The sequence below is a fragment of the Notamacropus eugenii genome, chromosome 1 (genome assembly GCF_028372415.1).
Source record: "Notamacropus eugenii isolate mMacEug1 chromosome 1, mMacEug1.pri_v2, whole genome shotgun sequence".
In the NCBI taxonomy this organism is placed as follows: domain Eukaryota; kingdom Metazoa; phylum Chordata; class Mammalia; order Diprotodontia; family Macropodidae; genus Notamacropus; species Notamacropus eugenii.
In genome coordinates, this window is record NC_092872.1 from 250,348,715 (window position 1) to 250,365,120 (window position 16,406).

General features: G+C 37.1%; 1 protein-coding gene across 17 annotated transcripts in view; it reads left to right on the plus strand.

The window, feature by feature from the left end:
* Positions 1 to 16,406, plus strand: part of CCSER2 (coiled-coil serine rich protein 2) — a 123,960-nt gene that overhangs the window by 40,682 nt on the left and 66,872 nt on the right. Inside the window, exon 4 of one of the 17 annotated variants that reach the window (XM_072628536.1) lies at positions 2,152 to 2,295. The exons of 15 other annotated variants lie outside the window; for them this stretch is intronic. In XM_072628536.1, the coding sequence (XP_072484637.1) occupies positions 2,152 to 2,184 (33 nt within the window). In that variant the 3' untranslated portion in view covers positions 2,185 to 2,295. Of the gene's footprint in view, positions 1 to 2,151; positions 2,296 to 16,406 lie in introns of those variants that run through there. One more of the 17 variants, XM_072628538.1, reaches the window with a different exon arrangement.

Genomic DNA, 16,406 nt, shown 5'->3' on the forward strand with positions numbered 1-16,406 from the left:
TTAAAATTTCACTGATGCATTTTTTAAAATATCTACTTTAATTGTACAGTAATCACAAGGGGGCACTGTTTTCCTTGCTGTGGCAGTTCTGTGTGCACACATCCTTTGCCTGATTTTTCTAAATATCATGAATTGTGAAGGTGTCTGTAGTTGGCTACTAGGAAGATCATTCTGTATTGACCTTAGTTTTCAAAGATAGAGAGGGCTGTTTAATTTAGCATGTACATTTCAACATTCGGAAGAACATTTGCTTTTTGTTAACATAGAAAACAAAAATTTAGCATAAGTAAAAATAAGAATTTAAATTTAGCATATCTGAAATACGATTCAGAAGTCCTATAAATAAAAAAAAAAATACAGTTCTTGTTAGTAGACCAGTTTTAGCTCTTCATTGTGAAGGCCAATTTTCCTACAATCTAAAACCTATGAAAAGAATGTGGAAAAAATCCAACATAACTCTTCCTGTATCTCATCCTGTAATCAGATAGTCAAAATAACTTAAAAATAATTGCACAGAATTTTATAGGTGGCTGTACCCTTTTGTTGTTATAGATAGAAGAAGTGTAGACCATGATACCTGTTATAGAATAGTCCCAAGATGGTTATACAACTTTACCCAAGGTCACACAGCTAGGTAGGGGGAAAGCCAAGACTAAATCCCAGGCCTTTTGACTTCCACTCCAATAAATTTTTCCACCATACCAAATTGTCTCCCAGGATTTTTCAGGGATCTTCATATCTTTTGTAAAAATCTTCATTTATAAAATTCCTCTGAAGTAGGGAAGTGCCAATGTCTTATTATAATTCATTATAACAAGAAAATACTCCATATTAGTGGTTTATCATTTATTTTTCCCTGAATGTATCTCATATCTTTCTTCTTTTTTATCATTTAATTTTAGCCTGAATGTTATCTCTTTGTGCTTAAAAAAAAATGTACACATTAATTATAGTTCATAGCTAGTTGATATTGAAACATTTTGTTTTTTTAAATTGATTATCTTTTGTTGTTGCTGTTTCAGATATATAATTATAGTACTCCTGCTGATGCAGATTAACAGCTCCTTTTAAATTTAGAGAGTTAGTATTAGAGTGTTCTTTGAGAGCACTGAAAGAGTAACTGAATGGCCATGTTCACATAGTATAGGTTGTTTGTCTGTAAGGAGTGACTCCAAGACTGGCCCTCTTATCTACTGGGATATTACTTCCTAAAAACAATGACCTTATCTTTATTTTGTATGTTTTGTGAATACTTATGTGTAGGTACATGAAATCTCAGATGGAATATAAACTTCTTGAGGGCAAGGACTACTTTATTTTTGTCTTTTTATCCCCAGCATCTATCACATAGATGGTTTATATAGGCATAGTGTTGGCTTAATTTATTCATATTATGGATAATAATTCATTTAAAAATTAAGTGTAGTGAGTGCATATGGCCAACAATTTAATTTAAGCCTCCATTATCTCTTATCTGTACTGTGATAATAGTCTTCTAGTTGGTCTCTATCCCTCTAGTATCTTCTGTTTTCCAATCATCTTTATACACAGCTGTTAAAATAACCTACCTAAGGCACAAGTCTGAACATGTTGTTCCCCTTCTCAAAAAACTTGAGTGACTTTCTGTTGCCTCAAGGATAAAATACAGACTCCTTCCATTGGTACTTAAAGCTTTCTTAAATCTGGCTCCAACTTATCTTGCATACCTTTTTAAACATAACTATTCTTGTATTCCATTCTGCCCTGATCTTTACCTTTTAAAATTCCTATCTTCTTTAAGGATCAGTTGACACAGTTCCTTCTTCAGGAGTTTACTCTGAATCCTTCAACAGCTGCTAGCTTTCTCTCCTACCTCAGTTTACCTCGCATGGTCGCTTACCTACGTGTATCTGGAAACATCTCATTAGAAATGAAGAAAATTTTATTTCTCAGTGCTTAATTCTTAGTGTTTAATAAATATATGTTGACTTGAATTGCAGAGTCTTGAATGCTGTGCTAAAGAATTTGAACTTTAATGTTGAAGATTAAAATCATAATTGTTATTTTATAGTATTTTAAGGTTTGCAAAGCACTTTACAAACATTATCTCATTTATTCCTCTTAATAACCCTTTGAGTAAGTACTACAGGTATCATTATCCCCATTTTACAGATGAGGAAACTGAGGCTCAAAGACGTTAAGTGACTAGCCTATGGTCACACAACTACTAAGTATCAGAGGTGGGATTCGAACCCAGGTCTCTACTGACTTCAAATCCAGCGCTCTTTCCACTACACCCTGCTGCATTTTGTTCAGGTAATAGGGGTCCATCAAAAGGGTTTTGTTGCAGAGGCATAATAAGACAAACTCCAGGCATTCAATTCAACAAATATTAATTAAGTATGGTGTTTATTAAGTATAGGTTTATGTGTTAACAATGAAAATTTTCCACATGGGAGACTGGAAAAGTAGAAGTGACACTGACATAATTTACAGTTAGAAGAGGAACAATTTTGGGAGAAACACATATAAATTCTGTTTTGTTCGTGTTGAATTTGAGAATCCAGTGAGACATCTAATTGAAAATAAGTGGCTGGAGTTTTGGGGGGATCTCAGATGGGAAAATTCTCTCATTTCATTTCATTCAATCAGTTTTTCATCACATTTACATATTAAACTCTTCAGGGTTTTAAGAGCTGTTTAGTATCTTGGTAAAGTTTGGGTGAGTTAGAGGTATTCCAACTCAAGTCGTTCTTTCATCTTACTGGCCTATCAAATCTAGAGAAGGGATATAGTTTGTCATGCTATTCTCGGTAGCTTTCAGAAGCATCACCACAAGACACCTCCCCTCCTCCCATTACTTCATTTGTCTCTGTTATGAGAATTTGCTAACCTGTAGTTTCAGGAATTACTACCCCACCTCCCTTCATACCGTTTTTCCCAGCCAGACTAAGCAACTTTCAGTTTTCAGTGTCAATAGCCCCTTATAAAGTTAGCCCTGGGCAAAATTGGGAAATTTGTCTTTGCTACCCTCCTCTTTTCAACATGGCATTTGATTGGGCATTGAACATGGTAATCAGAAGACTAGACTTCCATGTCTGGCTTTGCAACAAATTAGTTAGCATGCACTTGGACAAATTATTTTCTTTGGACCATACTCTTTGCTTTTAGCAGGTTAGTTTGATTCCCACTTTACTCTGAGTTGTACTACTATGTCTCAGTGTATTCTAGCCCTGTCCTGCCTCCATGTATTTGTGTAGGCTGTCTTCCATCCTTTTAGTATGTTATCCTTACCTCTCCTGTTGAAATATTTTTCTTCCTTCAGGGCCCAGCACAGGTGCCTTTCTCCCATGAAGTCTTGCAGATTTCTTACTCTCTAGAGGGTTTTGTCTGTCTTCAGATGCTGTCTCCTCTGTGAGGCCTTATCTCATCCTCCTAGCTAGTTGTGATTTCCCCTTTCTCAGAATGTCTTTATATAATTATCTCCGATCATATCATATCTCTTCTTTTTTCTTAAGGGAAATACATTGTTTTGTTTTTGCATACACATCACTTATGGTGATTTGTACACAGTAGGTATTTAGTAGATATTTTTATTCCGTAACATTCTACTTTGAATTATTTGTTTTTGTATGCCTGTTGTGTCTTGATTGATTAGAATATGGGAACCTCTTATAGGAAAGGACTGTGTCATCTTTGTAATCCTAGCATCTAGCAGGGTATTAGAATTTAATAGTAGCTAACATTTATATAGCACTTACTATGTGCCACACACTGTGCTAAGTACTTTATAAGTATTATTTTTCTTGGTCCTCACAGCAGCCCTAGGTAGTAGATGCTGTTATTTTCCCCATTTCACAGATGAAGAAAACAGACAAACAGAGACTAAGTGACTTACCCACAGTCACAGCTAGTTAAGTATTTGAAGATTTGAACTCAGGTTTTCCTGACTTCAGGCCCAGTTCTCTACACTGTGCTACCAGTTGCCTCAACTTAATACATATTTGTTGACTTAACTCCTTACCTGCTTTCTTCAAAACTTCTTTCTTCATCATTTTTCTTTCCTCTTGTTTTAGGAGATGAGATGACCATTCTTACCAAGACTTACCATCTGTCTCTGCCTTGACTCTCTTCCCTTTTTACTCTCCCAGGATCTTACTGTCAGTCATTTCTCCTAACTCTTGCATCTTCAGTCTCTCTCTTCATGGTCTTCTCATATGCCTACTTAGGTCTTTCCTATCATTAAGGAAAATAAAATTAAAAAAAAAAACACCATCATCTAACCTGATTACCCCATTGGTCTACAATTCTATTTCTTTTTCACTGACAGATTTTTTGAAGATTGTCTATACTCACTACCTCTGCTTCCTGACAATCTACCTACTTACTCCTCCTCCTCTTGCAACCTAGTTTCAGTATGTAGACCTTGACTGAAACTGTATCTTCATTGTCACCCATCAGTGACCTAATAGGCAAATCCAGTGACCTTTTTCATTGTTCAAATCCTCTTTATTCTCTTTGCAGCATTTGATGTTATTGATTAGCCCCTCCCCCGTAGTCTCTTTTTATTGCTTTCCTCCTACCTTTTTGACTACTACTCCTTTAAACTCTTCTAGTCCCCTAAATTTAAGTTTATCTTCCAGATTCTTTCTTTAGTCATTTTCTCTTCTTGCTGGAATAGGGGTTTGAGAATTAACTAGAATTCTGAATTTGTAATTCAGAGACAAACATTTCCTTACAGTTCTACCACAGTCTTGAAGGAGGGAAGGAAAGAAGGAAGGAAATATTTATTAAGTACCTGCTAATGTGCTGAGTGTTGTAGTGCTTTACAGGTATCATCTCATTCAGTCCTCATAACAACCTTGGGAGGTAGATGGTAGTATTATTATTACCATCTCACAGTTGAGGAACTGGGGCAGACAGAGGTTACATGATTAACCCTGGGTCACACAACTAGTAAATACCTGAGGCGAGGACTGAACTTAGATATTCCTGACTTCAGGCCCTGCCATCACTCCACTGTGTCACCTAACTGCCTCTAGTTTAAGGAGGAATTACAAGGAAAGGATATTACTGTTGAGAGTAGAATTTGCCATCTAGTACTACATCCTTTCTGATGGATAGAGGTGTTCGTGAATTCTTTTCAGGATTTTCTTATAATTTTTCCAGGGAAGGGGTGGTAGTTTAGTGTGTGACATTTTCTTTGATCGCTGTTCTTTCTTGTCTCTCCCATTTGTCTCTGGAGATTTAATCAACCCCTCGTTGTTGCAGTGGACCAGCTAGGTAACTCAATGGATAACACTGGGCTTAGCATCAGGAAGACGACTCATCTTTCTGAGTTCAAATCCACCCTTGGACCTTACTGTGTGACCCTGGGCAGGTCACTTAACCCTATTTGCCTAGATGTAAAATGAGCTGGAGAAGGAAATGACAAACCACTCTTTGCTAAGAAAGTCCCAAATGAGGTCACAAAGAGTTGGATATGACTGAAAATCGACTGAACTGAACCTTATTGCAGTAATTCTGCCCATTTTTTTAGCCTAGTGGCATTATGATATCCTCCACTGCCTTTCCCTCTGCTGTATGTTGGAGTTTATTTGAGATGAAAAAATTTTTTTGTGTGTTTGTTCTTTGTACAACTACAAGCTTAGAGCCCCTAGTTAGGAAAATTCTTAACATTTGGGCTGAGTTTTGCCCTAATTTAATTTTTTTACATATTCTAGTAACCTCTTCATTTGCAAGATTAGGGCACCAGAAACTTTTAGATTAAAAAATTAAAGAGTATATTGCAGTCTCTGTTACTGGATAGGCACAAGAATGGGAAGTTGAGGAAAGAGCATTTCTTTTTGGGAAACTCCCTTCAGTTTCAAGAGTACTACAGACATAATTTAAATAAGATATAGCATTTCTTCTCATGGAGCTCTTGTGCTAGTTAAGCAGCTATATAACCTAAAGGCTTTAAAGGAGTCAAAGATTGTAGCCATCTGTAGTAATCACCTAAAGCATTAAGGAGGAGGTAACACTCCAACAATGTCCAAGAGACTGAAAGATTGTTGTAAACCAAGAGAACCCTACTACCTCCACCATTGTGTGACTCATTTAATTTATTAGGTCAGTTATCAAAGGCATACACCAGATATGAAGGCATTTGTCAAGTATACTCTGGCTAACTCTAATACTTAATAAATCTATGAAGAAAAGACTTGAGTGAACTTGACATGAGAATTCCAAGAAAGAAGTGACCATTTCTAGATTGAGGTAAGGAAAGAAAAATCTGGGATTTCTTCTCTGCCAAAGCTTTTCTTCTTTCTCTTTGTCCTTTTCATTTTTCCTTTCAGTTTTTTGTTGTTGTTGCTGTTGGTTGTTCGCCCTGTACTGTGCTGCTTATGTTTTCCAAGTTAGCTTGTCCCTAGCAAGGCCATCAGGGTATAGGGAATAATCTCTCTTCTTCTCAGTCTGTCTTCTAAGGCTGTGTGAAGCTTTTTCAGAATTCTACTACATGACTCAAGTCCACCTTGAATTATGAATTAGCTGAGTCCTCATTTTGGAGCATCCCTCCACCATGCCAATGGTGCATTCCTTCTGGTGGCTTCCATTTTGAGGACAGGTTCAGGCCAGTTTTGCTTTATCCTTTCCCTGGCTCTGCCTCGGCTTCTCTACCACCATGCCTGGGATAGGTACATTTTCCCTCCTCTCTTCCTTTCAGTTCCCTTTTAAATCATGTCTTCTTCCATTATAATGTAAGCCTCTTGACAGCAGGGACCCTGTTTTTTTCCTTTCTTTGTAACCCCAGCACAAAGGACACTGCTTAATACATAGTAAATACCTGCCTGGCATAATTTTACTCTAACCAGGTGTGGGGAACCTGCAGCTTCGAGGCCTCATGTGGCCTTCTAGGTCCTTGTGTATAGTCTTTGGACTGAGTCCAAGTTTTGCCTAACAGATCCTTTTAATTAAGGGGATTTGTTCTGTGAAGTTTGAATTCACTCAAAGGGCCACACATGAGAAACTAGAGGGCCACATATAGCCTTGAGGCCACAGGTTCCATCTACCTCTATCTTTCTAACCTTACCTCTGATTATTCTTTTTCAAGCAACATTTGGTATAGTTAAACTAAACCACTTACCCACTCTTACACCTTCTTACCATCATAACTTTGCTCATTTTGATTCCCCTTCCAAAATGCCCTTTCTTCTACCACCCCTGTGAAAATCATGTAAGGCCCAAAGTGAATATTATTTCTTCCTTAAAATATTCCCGGATTTTTCTTTCCCTACCCCAATGTAGAACTGGTCACTTCTTTCTTGGAACTCTCATGTCAAGTTCACACAAGTCTTTTCTTTTCATAGATTTGCTAAGTATTAGAATTAGCCAGAGTATATTTGACAAATGCCTTCATATTTGGTGTATGCCTTTGATAATTGACCTGATAAATTAAATGAGTCACACAATGGTGGAGGTAGTAGGGTTCTCTTGGTTTACAACCATCTTTCAGTTTCTTGGACATTGTTGGAGTGTTACTTCCTCTTCAATGCTTTAGATGATTACTATAGATGGTAACAATCTTTGACTCCTTTAAAGTCTTTAGGTTATATTTCTCTATTCGTTAATTTGTTAAATTGTTATATATGTATATGTGTGTATATATATATTATAGCTACTTAACTAGCATGAGAACTCCATGAGGAGAAATTCTATATTTTATTAAATTATGTCTGTGGTACTCTGGAAATAGTAGGTGCTAAATAAATAATTAAATTGTTAAAGAAAAATGTTAATTTACTACTTTGAGATAACATAAGCACTTAGCAATTCAGCTGATACTGGGAATGAGTTGTAGTAAACTAAAAATTAATTCTTGTTACCTTAATTCCTCTTCTTATTGCTTTAAAAATCTGAAATGAATATATGGGAAGGCTACCCACCGAAAAAAGGACTGATTTACTTGTTCTATCCATCTGATTACTCATCTACCTCCTAGAACAAGAGAGAAAGTAGTATTTAACCTATAGAAATGTTGTAAGATTATTTCTATATTCAATAATGATGTGTAAAACCTGCCTATTAGGTATTAGGTTGTCCTAAAGCCTCTAGCACAATTAAAATTCTAGGTTCGCAGGGTTTATAGATTTTAGGTTTATGTTAGATAATATAAAAACTGCCAAATTTTTAGAGCTTTACAGTTAGTAGATTGTTGGATAACTCGATTTTTACTGTGCTTAAGGAATTTTTCTAGTGACTTGTCTAACCTAAAAGGGGTTCCACTGTTAAGGGGGAGACTATAAAATGTTAATGAAGCTATTTAGAGATAGAAAAAATGGAATAACCTCAAATCTCTAGCACTGGGGTCCATTGTCTTTAAAATGTGCTGTCCTTTTAGAAATTTTGTTCTTCTATAGCTTCCCAGGGTGGGGAATTGGGGGTGGGGGTTGATAAGGGAGAAGTAAAGTAAGAGAAGAGTAAGGTCATAGTTAGTTTTACCCATAAGTGGAGTAAGTAATTTTTTTGCTCTTTTTATATGTGTTTATGTATGTGTTATTGAAAGAACTCCATACTCCAGAATATCTCTCCCATATTCCCTTAAACTGGAGATTCCTCTAGGTCAGCTGAAAGACTGCTAAGACTCAGAGTAGTGATTAATGAAATAATGTCAAATCAAAAGGGATCTCTATTGTATTGCCCACAGAATTCTACCATAAAAACAGTTATGTTCAGTATTTTTATTAGTTAGTTGGAGGAAGGCATTAAATTTTTTTATTGGTACCTACTTAGAAATAAAAATTATTTAATCTTATTAGTTTCATCCTAATACCTAGTAGAGAGATGAACACTAAGAAAAAGTATTTTGATGAGTCAGCAGAGGTGATTCTGAAACAAGTGCCATTATGTGGGTAGGGAAAGCAGTCTGAGGTGTACTCGGTTCTTAGGGGAACAGAGAACATTGAGTGGCTTGAAGTCAGAGGATTATTTTGTGGTTATTTATTATATCTTTTGTATTTACTTGTATGTGTGCAGATTTATTTCCAGATAGAATGTGAGCCCCTGGGGGACAGGGACTTTCAGTTTTTTTCTTGAAGCTCTAATATCTATGTAGTACCCAGCACAAAATGGGCACTTATTATATGATTGTTGATTGATAGGAAAGGAATTAGAGAGTCAGAAAATTTTAGAAGTAATTTGGACCTCAGAGACCATTTAGTTTAACCTCTTCATTTTACAGATTAGGAAAGGTAGAATCTAATTCAACACATATTTATTAAGTGGATAGAGAGCCAGTCCTGGAGACAGGAGTTCAAATGTGACCTCAGTCACTTACTAATTGGGTGACCCTGGTCAAGTCACTTAACCCTGTTTGCCTCAGTTTCCTCATCTGTAAAACAAACCAAAGAAGGAAATGGCAGACCACTCCAGTATCTCTGCCAAGAAAACCCCAAATGGGGTCACAAGGATTTGAATCTGACTAATCAACAAAGCAACAATAACAGCAGCATACAAGGCACTCTGCTAGGTGCTACTGGACACAGACACAGCAGTCTAGTTGGTGTGATGAAGCATATGTATGATTATAGTACAAATCAGAATATTTTTTAATACTTAGGAGATATAAAATTCTGTGAGACATTCAACAAAGGAGAAATTGCTAGAGCTACAATCAAGGAAAACATTTTGGAGTTAGTACCTTGCTGGTCCTTGAAGGAATGGATAGGATTTTATTTCATTAAAAAATTTTTTAGGAAACTAATGAAAAGAAATGATAGGGAAGGTGGCCTACCCCTGCCAGATCTCAAATCATATTATAAAGCAGCAGTCATCAAATCCACTTGGTACTGGCTAAGAAATAGAGGGGTAGACCAGTGGAATAGGTTAGGTACTCAAGACACAGTAGTCAATGAATATAGCAATCTACTGTTTGATAAACCCAAGGACCCCAGCTTCTGGGATAAGAACTCACTGTTTGACAAAAATTGCTGGGAAAACTGGATAACAGTGTGGCAGAAACTGGGCATAGTCCAATGCCTGACACTGTACACAAGAATAAAGTCCAAATAGACACATGATCTAGGTATAAAGACTGATACTATAAACAAATCAAGGGAGCAAGGAATAGTGTATTTGTCAGATTTATGGAGAATTGAGAAATTTTTGACCAAATAAGAGAGACAGAACATTATGAAGTGCAAAATGGCTAATTTTGATTACATTAAATTGAAAAATTTCTGCACAAAGAAACCCAATGCAACCAAGATTAGGAGGGAAACAGAAAACTGGGAAAGAATTTTTGCAATTAGTGTCTGTCATAAAGGCTTCATTTCTAAAATATATAGAGAACTGAGTCAAATTTACAAAAATACAAATCATTACCCAATCGATAAATGGTCAGAAGATATGAACAGGCAGTTTTCAGAGGAAGAAATTAAAGCTATCTATAGTCATATGAAAAAATGCTCTAAATCACTATTGATTAAAGAAGATATGCAAATTAAAACAATTCTGAGGTACTATATCACATCTATCAGATTGGCTAACATGACAAAACAGGAAAATGATAAATGTTGGAGAAGATATGGGAGAGCTGGAACACTAATTCATGGTTGGTGGAGCTGTGAGCTGATCCATCATTCTGGAGAGTAATTTGGAACTATGCCCAAAGGGCTACAAAAATGTGCATACCCTTTGACCCAGCATTATCTCTTCTAGGACTATATCCTAAAGAGATCATAAAAATGGAAAAGGGTCCCACATGTACAAAAATATTTATAGCATTACTCTTTGTGGAGGCCAAAAACTGGAAATCAAGGGGATGCCCGTTAGCTGGGGAATGGCTGAACAAGTTGTGGTATATGAATGCAATGGAATACTCTTGTGCTATGAGAAATGATGAACAAGAAGACTTCAGAGAGGCCTGGAAGGACTTATATGATCTGATGCTGAGTGAAAGCAGAATCAAGAGAACTTTGTACACAGCAACAATAGTGTGGGAGGAATTTTTCTGGTAGATTTAGTCCTTCACAGCAATGCAAGGATCTAAAAAATTCCCAATGGACTCTTGAGGCAAAATGCCTCTAGGACATTTGTATTCCTTCCTCATTTAATTCTGTGCCTGGCTTCTGGTCTCTCTCTCCACCCTAATTTAGGCCCTTGCACTAAGGCATTTCATCATAGGTTTTTTTATTTCTTTATATCCTCTATCTTCCCATTTCCATAATCTGTTGCATTCCCATGCCACTTCTCTACTCTACCTTCATTATACACAGGGAATACCTTTGATTTTTTTGTCATGCACATTTGTGTTACATTCTTTATCTGATTATAATCTTTTTTTGATTCCATCTTTCTCTATGTGTAGTCTTGTTCTTCCCTCCCACCTTGACTTCTAATCCCCCTACCCCTCAGTGTTTTCTTAAGTTACTACCCTAGTATTCCTTTCTGAATCTCCACCCTCCACCACTTCAATTCTAAATTATCATTTACTTTTTTTTCCTTGTCCTATCATTCACCAGGCCTTGACAGACTCCAGGCCTGGATTATTTCTGTTGTAGTGCTGCTGAACAAAACTAGATCCTGATTGGATCCACTACAAATTTATATCTAATCTCAACTGCATCTTCAGGATAGCAAGGTAATTCTACTGTTCTCTAATATATTCTCTATCCACTTACCACAACTGCTGTTCCAGATCTTGTACCTCCTCAAGTCTCTAATTGTACTCACCCCCCCCAAAGTGATGACCTTGCTTCGTATTTCATTCCCCGCCAAAAAAAGACTATATCCTGAGAGTTTGCAACCCTTTCATCTCGTGTTCCTCTGACATCATACCCCACTATTTCCTCTTTCTCTTTAGTCTCTGATAATGATGTCATTTTTCTACTTGTCAAGGTCAACCCTTAGACATGCATCTTTGATCCCATCTTCTTCTCTCTTCTCCAGAAAATTATCCCCTAATGTCATCACCAACCTCTTTAGCCTTGTCTCACCTTATTTCATGTCTTCTTTCCTATTGCTTACTCTAACCATGTCTCCCTCATCTTAAAAAAAGAAAAAACTCTTATGTCATCCTATATCTGTACTCCTCTTCTTAAACTCCTTGAAAAAGCTATCTCTCCTGAGTACCTCCACTTCTCTTCTCTTTCTTTTCTAAACTCTTACAATCTGTTCTTTGACCACATCTTTCAATTGACATTGCTCTATCCAAAGTTTCCAGTTATCTCCTAATTGACAAATCTGGTGGTTTTGTAACATTTGATGCTGTTGATTACCTTCTCCTACTGGATACTTCCCATTTTGTTTTTTCATGATGCTGACCTCTTTTGTTTCTCTTCCTACTTTTCTGACTGCTCTTTGTCAGACTTCTTTGCTGGATCTTCATCCATTTTACACCTGCTAACTATAGGTGTGTTCTTTAAGGCCATGTCTTGGGCCTTCTCTTTTCCCTCTGGACTGTCATACTTGGTGACCTCATCAGCCTTCTGGGATTCCGTTATCATCTAGCTGAACTTAATTCCCAGATCTCTATCTTTAATCTATTTATAAACTCCAGTGCCTCCCCTGTTTTCTCCATCATCAGCCATAAAGTACTTTGTTTGGTATTTAAGTTTCTCTACAGCCTGTTGCCTTTCTACTTTTCTTCCTTAAACTTTATGACCTGGCCTTAGTGGCCTATTTACTTTTTCTTATACCTGACACTCCATCTCCCTACTCTCTGCCCTTGTATAGCTCTCCTCCGTGTTCAGAATGCTCTGCCCTTTTAAACCCACTTCCCAGAAGCCCTGGTTTCCTTTGAAATTCAGTTTAAATACCATTTTCTGTAGGAGAGTTTAGCCGGTCTGCCTTGCTTCCAGAGGCTTTCCCTCTACTCTTACCTTCCATGTACTCTGTATCTATCATTGATGTATGTTTAGTATTTATATTGTGTTTCTCTCATGAGAATGTAAATTGCTTGATGGCAAGGACTGATTTTTGCCTTTCTTTGTATTTCCAGTACTTAATGAATATTTGTTGACGATTTATTGGTTAATGGGCACTCATTTTGTTTCTATTTTTCCACAAAAAAAAAATGTGAATATTTTGATATACGTATGACCCTGTGGGGCATATGCCTAATGGGGGAGTCTCTGGATAAAATGATATGAACAGTTGATATTTTTGCATAATTCCAAATTGTTTTCCCCAGGGATCAGATTCCTTTTCGGCTGTACCAAGAGTCTGTCAATGTGCTTGTTTTTCTATACCCCCTCCAAGAATGACTATTTTGGTCTTTTATCATCCTTGTTAATTTGCTGAATAGTAGGTGAAAATTCAGGAGTTGTTTTAATTTGTTTGGCTTAGTGATTTGTAGTAGTCCTTTATGTAACTGTCAGTTTGAAATTTTTTTGAGAACTTTTGACATGTATCTGTGACCACCTGCCTGTTAGAGAATGACTCTTGGTCATGTTTGTGTTAATTTCCTATATATCTTGGATATTAAGACCTTTATCAGATAAAGGTGATGCAAAGATTTCCCCCCATTTGTGTTTCCATTCTTCTTGGAGGCAGATAAGGTGACTCAGTGAATAAAGTGCTAGGTTTGGAGTCAGAAAGAATTGAGTTCAAATCTAGCCTCAGGCACTTACTAGCTGGGTGACTTTGAACTAGGGAAGGCACTAGAAACAAGAAGGGTTGAGAAAGGCTTTCTGTAGAAGATGGGATTTTAGGTGGGACTTAAAAAGAATCTTCTTAAGCCAGGAAGCACAGATGAGGAGGGAAAGCCTGGAGAGAAGAGAAAAAAGAATATGCCTAGAGCATAGAGACGGGCGTATTGAGTTTGTGGAACAACCAGGAGGCCAGACCAATATCACTGAATCAAAGAGTATATGACGGGGAAGTAAGATGTAAGAAAACTAGAAAAGTAAGAGGGGGCTAGATTATGAAATGCTTTGAAGTCCTATTGTTTTATATTTGATCCTGGAGATGATAGGGAGCCCCCGAAATTTACTGAATGATCTATACACTTGTGCTTTAGGAAAATTGCTTTGATGGTTGGATGGATGATGGATTGAAGTGGGGAAAGGCAGGTTGACGCACCAGCTGGCTCTTATAGTAGTCCAGGCATGAGGTGATGAGGGTCTACACTAGAGGACTGACAGTGTCAGAGGACAGAAGGAGGGGACATATTCAAGAGATGTTGCAAAGATGAAATTGACGGGCCTTGGCAACAGATTAGATATGGGGAGGTGAGAGATAGAAAGGAGTAAAAGACAACACTTAAGTTTTGAGCCTGGGTCCTGGGAGGATGGTGTTACTCTCAACAGTAATAGGGAAAGTAGGGAGGGGGAGTGTTTAGGGGAAAAAATAATGAGCTGTTTGGTTTTGGATTTGTTGAGTTTAAGATGTCTACTAGACATCTGATTTGACATGTCTGAAAGGTAGTTGGAGATGTGAGATTGGAAGTCAGTAGAGGTATTGGGGCAGAGTGGGTAGATTTGAGAATCTTCAGCATAAATATACTAATTAAATCCATGGGAGCTGTTGAGATCACCAAGTCAAGCAAAACAGGGAGAGAAAAGGAACCAGGACAGAACTCTGAGGTACACCTACAATTAGAGAGCATGATCTGGAAGAGGATCCAGCAAAGGAGACAAAAGGAGTGGTCAGACAGGTAGGAGAAGAACCACGAGAGAGTGGTGTCCTAAAAACCTAGAGAGAAGAAGGTATCAAGGAAGAGAGGATTATCAACAGTGTAATGACAGCGTTAAGGTTGAGGAGAATGAAAATTGAGAAAAGGCCATTGGATTTGATGATTAAGAGATCGTTTAATAACTTTGAAGAGAGAATTTTGGTTGAATGACGATCAAAAGCTGGCTTGTAAGGTGTTTGTAGAAGATTTTTTTCAAGAAATTTAAGTAGGCAGAAGAGAGATCTAGGATAGTGGGAATGGAAAGAGCAGGTTAAGGTTTTTTGAGGATGGGGGAGACATGAGTATGTTTGTAGGCAGTAGGGACATGCCGGTAGATAAGGAAAGATTGATAATAAGTACTAGATTGAAAAGTATAGTTTTTTTAAAACCTACTTGCCTCATGAAGATATAAATGTAAAGAAAGTAGGTGTGGAAGTCAGAGGACCGGGCTTCCAATCTTGACTCTGCTACAGTAATTATGACCTTGCACTAGTCACTTAACCTTTTCTCACTCTTGGTTTTCTCATATGTAAAATGAACTAGATAATTTCAGAGATCCTTTTTAACTCTTTGATTATAAAAATATTTCTGTAATCAAGAAGAGAAGTGAATTCACCTCGTGTAAAATGTAGAGCTTCATCAATTAATAATGCTTTATGGAATAATTTAAATAGAAGAGAAAAATAAACCAACACTACCTTCAGAGAAGTCACTAGATCTTAACTTGATAAGCAAATAAAACAATTCACAGACGCATAAAAGGCTTTTGAGCTGAGAGAAATTTTAGAGATCTAGTTCTGCCTGTCATTTTACAGAGAAGGAAACTGGTGCCTTGAGAGATAAATCAACTTGCTCCAGCTTGTACAGATTGTAAGTAGTAAAGTCAGGATTTAATCCTGAGCACTTCCTGCTATACCATGTTTCATTTCTTTATACTTTCTGACAAGTAGGTAGGTACCCACAAGATAAGTAGGGAAGAATAGTCATGGATACATTGAAAAGAATTATTTTGATAATATATGCCACTTTTTTAGGAAAACCATTTCCCTTGTTTGTTCCTTTGTCTGGAATACACTGGCCCCAACCCCAATGTCCTTAAACTGTGATGCCCAGAATGTAGTTCTGCAACTAACACGAGATAAAGGTAGAGGATAGTGGAACTACCCTCTCTCTGTTCTTAAAAGCCAGACCTTTCTAAGATAACGTTACTTTTTTTGGTTGCCACATCAGTTGCTTATTCATATTGAACTTGCAGTCCACCACAATTCCTACATCTTTTTCAGAAACAATTGCTATTTGATGATGCCTCCTCTATCTTAAACTTATGAAGGTAGGCTTTTTTGTGTCCTACTCTTAAGATTTTACACTTATTTCTATTGAATTTCATCATATTAGATTCAACCCAGTGTTCTAGTCAGGATCCATTTATATCCTAACTCTGCCATGCCCTGTGTTAGCTATTTTCCCAGCTTTTTATCATTTGCAAATTTTATGAGCATACCATCCATATCTTTAGCCAAGTGACTGATAAAAATGTTACAGACATTGGTTTTCCAGCCTAACATTTTCATCTTTCTTTTAGAAATCAATAACTGGATATCCCATAGACATCAAACTCAGCTCTCTGAAACTGAACTCACTTTTTTTCCTCCGTTTGTTCATACCCTCTCCTTTCCTCAATTTTCCTATTTCTGTCAAGGGTATATAGTCACTCCTGCTCACCACATAGGTGTACGCATAATCAGTTATCCTGTCCTGTTATTTCTAACTTGGT